Source organism: Drosophila navojoa, chromosome 3 (genome assembly GCF_054131105.1).
Source record: "Drosophila navojoa isolate 15081-1374.11 chromosome 3, UAZ_NAV_1.0, whole genome shotgun sequence".
In the NCBI taxonomy this organism is placed as follows: domain Eukaryota; kingdom Metazoa; phylum Arthropoda; class Insecta; order Diptera; family Drosophilidae; genus Drosophila; species Drosophila navojoa.
Window position 1 is genome coordinate 4271904 of NC_142891.1, and position 5913 is coordinate 4277816.

At 35.8% G+C, this 5913-nt stretch overlaps 1 protein-coding gene across 3 annotated transcripts; it reads left to right on the forward strand.

Moving 5' to 3' along the window:
- Positions 1 to 607: 607 nt before the first annotated feature.
- LOC149091626 (uncharacterized) lies at positions 608 to 1560 on the forward strand. 3 transcript variants are annotated; one of them, XM_089258471.1, is made up of 5 exons: positions 608 to 708; positions 788 to 827; positions 912 to 977; positions 1062 to 1126; positions 1178 to 1560. In XM_089258471.1, exons 1-5 carry the CDS (start codon positions 646 to 648, stop codon positions 1454 to 1456), a joined length of 513 nt encoding a protein of 170 aa, XP_089114597.1. In that variant the 5' UTR covers positions 608 to 645; the 3' UTR covers positions 1457 to 1560. The 3 variants fall into 3 exon arrangements, with proteins under 3 accessions (XP_089114597.1, XP_089114598.1, XP_089114599.1); XM_089258472.1 differs by having other exon boundaries at positions 945 to 977; XM_089258473.1 differs by lacking the exon at positions 912 to 977.
- The last annotated feature ends 4353 nt before the right edge of the window (positions 1561 to 5913 follow it).

Below are 5913 nucleotides of genomic sequence, written 5' to 3' on the forward strand. Positions count from 1 at the left end.
CTCTAAATTGATTATTTAACTTCAAATACGATTAAATCCTTTGGATATACAAAAAAATAACAAAGAACTTACTATTTAAATGCTAAAATTTTATTCAAATTACCAACTAAAACATTGTATTTTTTATTTTAAGATATATTTTATTTGTATATGTATTTTTATTTTATATTATTAATATAACACTTTTACAGACAAACCGAAACGGTTAACAGTTATTTGCAAACTATGCTTGCTCACAGTTAAAAGACACAGTAGGTTGCGCAACACTGTTAAAAGACACAGATGCAAAAGTAAAAGTGGTCAAGAGATTGGGTGATCAATAAATGCCTAGAAAAAGACTTAGAGTATAAAAATTAGCAAAAACCTTAACATTTTCCTATTCGTGAGTCTATGCAGAACTTTTGATTAGCCGCCCAGCTCATTTTATTTACTCTACTAGTTTTAAGACAAATAACAGTGCCAAAATTGCTTTATTTTCATACAAATCTAAACGCGTGCCCACCATATTCTGAAATAATGACGTCACACTGTTAAAACAGCTGACTTCTTTGCATAACCTACTATCTTTCAATCGTGATGCTTGCTCAGCGTCAAGCAATCTAGTAGTCCACGTGTTTGCTGTCAAATATCTTGCTATAGACCTGAATGTTTTGTAAAATTCATCAGTCTTGCGCTAAAATGGAAAAGGAAAATTCAGAAATTCAATCGGTAAGTTTTTTTTATTTTCTTTTATTTTCTATTAATTTTTTTTTTTATTTCAATATTAACTGGATGTGAATTAATTTAGCTTGACGACGGAATGAATTCTTCTGACGAGAAAATGCAAAGTAAGTGTTAAATTTGGATGTTTACATTAATTTATATTTATAATTTTGCATTTAGTTATTATATATGTATACACATACTTACAGCTTCCACCGCTACTGCGGCATTACCTATTGCAGGAACAGGCTCAGAAGCAACAAAACGTCCGCAACGTAAGTGTTAAATTTAGAAGTTTACATTAATTTATATTTATAATTTTGCATTTAGTTATTATATATGTATACACATACTTACAGCTTCCACCGCTACTGCGGCATTACCTATTGCAGGAACAGGCTCAAAAGCAACAAAACGTCCGCGTGTAAGTATTCCTTTTTGTATCAATGCGCCAGCTATTGATTCTTCTTTGCAGTCGGACCTGGTGGCAGAGAGTAAAGAGAAAGAGTCGGACAAGAACATAGATGTTGTTAAAAAGGTACTGCTAAGTTCTATGCGGAAATACAAGCAAAGGGTTCAGCTCAGCGTCAACAATGGGTTTGAACGCGGTCTAACGCCAGAACGTGTTGTAATGTCATTAATGCAGGACAATGTGCGTATATTTGCTGTCCGATTCAAGCATCGAAGGCTGCCAGAGTATGTAACTGAGGAGGACGTAAGGAAGCATGCCCCATATCTACTTAATCATATGTAATCTATAATGAAAATCCTATGGTTATATTGTGAAAATCTAATAGCCACCTCAGTGGTTTTGGCTGGGTTATTTCATGATTAAAATTAAATACGCCATTTACAAAAGTGTGGGTGAGGGGATTGATAAATGGAGGGTAAATTTAATAGAAAAATCTAAATTCTATAAAATGCATATGAATGTACATTTTACATCTTAGTGACTTTAGCTTTAAAGATGTAGCAGATATGTATATAAATTTATTACTGATATTTGATCATGTTTTTAATCGAAACCAAAATAATGGGACAAGTTATCGATTTTTTTACCATGAACCCATACTTTGTGGGGTCTGCCACACCTCCATTTGCCTGTTACATACATTTTAACAAAATCATTATACCCTGATTTCCCATTTTTAATCGGTTCATACTGCCCACACTGCAGCGCAGTCGCTGCTTACTGCGCAGTTAGCAGAGCGCGGGCTTATGCGTGCGTCTGGATGCATATGTATGTACATACATACATACATACATATGTATGTGTGCATTAAAGAAGTGCAAAATGATTAGAATATCAGCTTGGAGGGTTCAGGGTATCTCCTAGTCGAGCAGTCTCGACTAGAGCCTTCTTACTTGTTTTATTTGCGAATCGTTGTGTGTTAAATGTCAGCTCAAATATTTATTTACCTAGCTGCTGATATTTCAGGCGACTCATTAAAGCAATTAAAATTTTGTTGTTGTTTGATCAACTTTGTTGTGCTTGTGTTTGTGTCTGTGCCTGTCTGTGTGTGTGTGTGTGATTGTGTGTGCGTGTGAATATTTATTTATTTTGCTATTTTGGGGGCTCGTCGCTTGTGGGGCGTGGCACTTTTTAAATAGTTTAAACACATAAAAAAGTTACAGAAAAGTTTACGTTTCGTTTTTATTACAGAGTTCAGAGCACCGCACAGCATACTCAGCCCAACCGAGCTCTCGCCTCTCCGGCAATTCTGTATGTCTGTCAGCGTTGCCACCCGGCCGCAGAAGTTAGCTGTGTAGACTGTTTGGCAAAGTTTTAGTCAACTTAATTAGCACGTTGATTATTTTTAACGCCCAATCGAGCAGAGGCAATGATTTCATTAGGTGCCTAGCGCTAGCTACTTACCATCTCCCCCCACTCCGCTCAGGCGTTGCCACATGGTTGATGTGGGTTTCTGGCTTACGAGTCGCTTGGTTTTGCCTTGCCCGAGTGCAGCGTAAAGTGCGCTATGATTATTTAATTGCCGCAAAGTCTCGAAAAGTGGAATAGCGGAAGAAGAAGACGGTAATAGAGTGCGCTATTTGCGCTGAGAGTCGAAGTTGAAGAGTTGTAAACGTTGCCAATTAGTTGGCATATGGCAATGCGGGCTGCCATTTGGCCAATTTGAATACTTGATGACACTGCCAACTGTTGGTCTTGCATTTTAAAACTTTAAGTTCTTCTTCACCAGAAACGTAATGTAGAAATTATATAAAGTCTTCTATTGTAATTTGTTTGATAGTCTTTTTAGTGAGCTAGATTAGAGAGTAATATAATAAACGGTGCCATGGTAGAGGGTAATTTGTGATCCTAGCATTAAATTAAAAGAAGTTACTATTTATATAATTAATAATTTTAACTGGTACAAAAAAAAAAAAAAAAAAAAAAAAAAAATTTAGAAAATTTTCAAAGTTCTTAGCTTGGAAAATCTAAAGAAATTAGAGTAATTAATTGAATTAAAAATATATATAAAGCCACAATTATATTAATAGGATAATATAAAAAAAAGTCATCAAAATATTTAAACAAATATTTTTGAAACTATTATAAGCAGAAAAAGTAAACAAAATGAGTTTATTACGATTAAAAATTTGTTTATTGATGAAATTATAAAAATTCGTATAAGAAATATTTCAAATAATAATATTATATTAATTGCCTTGACATCATTCAGTCTAAGCCTGTATAAATTACTTTTGACCCTGCCCTACCCTACCCTAAGGAGTTTTATACGTTCACCCGAGTCGTTTTAAGTTATCAGAATTTAATTCAATTAGACAAGCCGTTGATGTGCAATCAAATGAACTTGTTTTCTGAAATGTTTTAACTCGCACTGCAACTGTTTACTGGTATCACTTAATGTTTTTAATGAATTTACCAAGTTATTTATGCAAATCGAAATCAATCAAACATGTTGACCTTGTGCATATTTTCTCTGCGAATTGCATAAATTTCTTCAATTTCTCTGTTGCTTTGCTTAAAATTTTATTAATAAATTAATTGACATTTAAATCAAAGCAAACAAGCAAATTATCGAAATTGCGAAACGTGCATCTGAATATAATTTCTTTTGACATAATTGCCTCGAAGCAGTTGCAAGGAAAGTTTTTATTTTCATTTTTATTTTTTTGCAGTGTCTGTGTAAAAATTCTCAACCGGTTCTAGGGCCGGTTTTAGTGAATAGCTTAGCTCCAGCAACAACTGAACCTTTGTGCAACAGCACTGTTGCTCTTGAGCTTTAACGAAGATTTTATTTCTCAGGAATACATACATATATCAAGAACTAAGCGGGCTATACATATAAAAACTTGATTGAAATTGCTTTAATTTAAACAGCTTCTCGCACTTGGCTCCCACATTAAATTACAATTGTGCAACCGCACAATGCATAACATCTCTATTATTTACATTCATCCATTCCAATTGTCGAATTTTGTTTTGTTGTGTGCCATTTGGACCATTTGTTTGTCTCATTTAAGCCAAGCAGACAGACGTCTCAAATTAAGCGTTAAATTCAACACATAATACACGTTTTATGGCTTGCATGACTTTATAGCCCAGCTACACACACAAACACACAGACACGCACATACATACAGCTCGTTACACTCAGTCGCCCGATTTACATCTATTTCGAGCTCTCTTGCCCCTGTTCTTCCCTTGTTTTATAACTAGCGCAGCTGCCTTTATCTGTGAGCCAAGTTGTTTGCCTTTGAGCTTACAAGAAACCAACAGAGTTTAACACATGAAAGAGCCAAGAACAAAAGGGAACGATGTTTAACTAGGGAAAATACCTTGAATGTAGATCTTTATACATACATATGTATGTATAAATGCCTAAAGGTATACCTATACCTTTACCTATATGTATTTAAATGTATAGATATCTATATTATATATATTTTTTATATAAGCTATTGACTGATTATATTGCCCACCTCTGGAATTTAGTTGGAATTATGCATTTGATTTGATCACTTGACAAATCCTATTTGCACGCTTCGCAGGAAAATCAATTTATGCTCGAGTCTGGGCAGGGTATGATGTTCCTCGTCTGCTTACCCTTTTGCTTGCGTCATAAAATTCCGTTTCTTGTTTTTATTATGGCCAACCCTTTTATCATTGATCATACTTACGAGAACGAGACTTGGAATGGGACTGCGACTTGGCTTTGATTTTTTATGGACTTGCTAAGATGCATTCACGCTTCCTGTTGCTGCCACAAAGACACAACTGACTAGAAAATACCCTAGCTAAAGACTATTTATATAAGCATGCGTATATATATATATAGCATGTCGTTTAAGCTTAGCCGACTAGGAGATACCCTAGAGGGCAACAATGCTCTGACAGACTTCAGTTCAATGATATCATTTTATATACATATAATAACTATAAGAATTTCTGTCCTTTCACAAACTGAATCGCATAATGAGAATACCCTATACGCAGCATCTAGCAATGGTGCTATAAAGGGCGAGAGAAGGAACAGAAAATCTCGTGACTCATTGCCCATAGCTTAATGGCAATTAGTTGGAAAATTTGTGCCCAGCTACCGTTGGCGGTGGTCGTAGCACTAAATACTATATAGATGATGCTCAATTTCCTTTGAAATCACACAATGTAAAACTCACAGATAAAAAGAGGCAGAGCGAGACAGTGAGAGAGAGAAGAGCCGAGGAAGATAGAGCTACGCATATTGTCTGTGGTTAAGAAGTTCTTGGGCAACATTTCAAACAAAAACAAAAAATATTGCAGTCGCGCACATTGCCACAGAATTTGATTATGTAATTTGTTCTTCGCTTCTTCTTGCTATTCTTGATTTCTGGGCTGTGCAGTGTACACTGCCCACATTTGGGATCAAGTGCTAGCAGCCATTGACAGACGTGTGTGCGTCTCACGAGCGCGGACGGGGGCAAGGAATTGCTGATGATTGTCGTTGGCGGCTGTTGAAGATGTTGTTGTCGGCTCTTCCATGCAACATGTGGGCGTTGTTGCCACTTCTAGTACCCTAGTTGCAGTAGTTGCCGTGCCTTAATATACATACATCATATACACACACGGGCATCTCTTTGTCTGTGCTGCCAATGCCAATTGCTAGCAACAACAACAACAACAAAACAGCAACAAAATGTTGATCAAAAATAATCAAAAGCCGGTCAATGTCTGTGCCAACATGTTTGAGCGCTGCGCTCGCAACA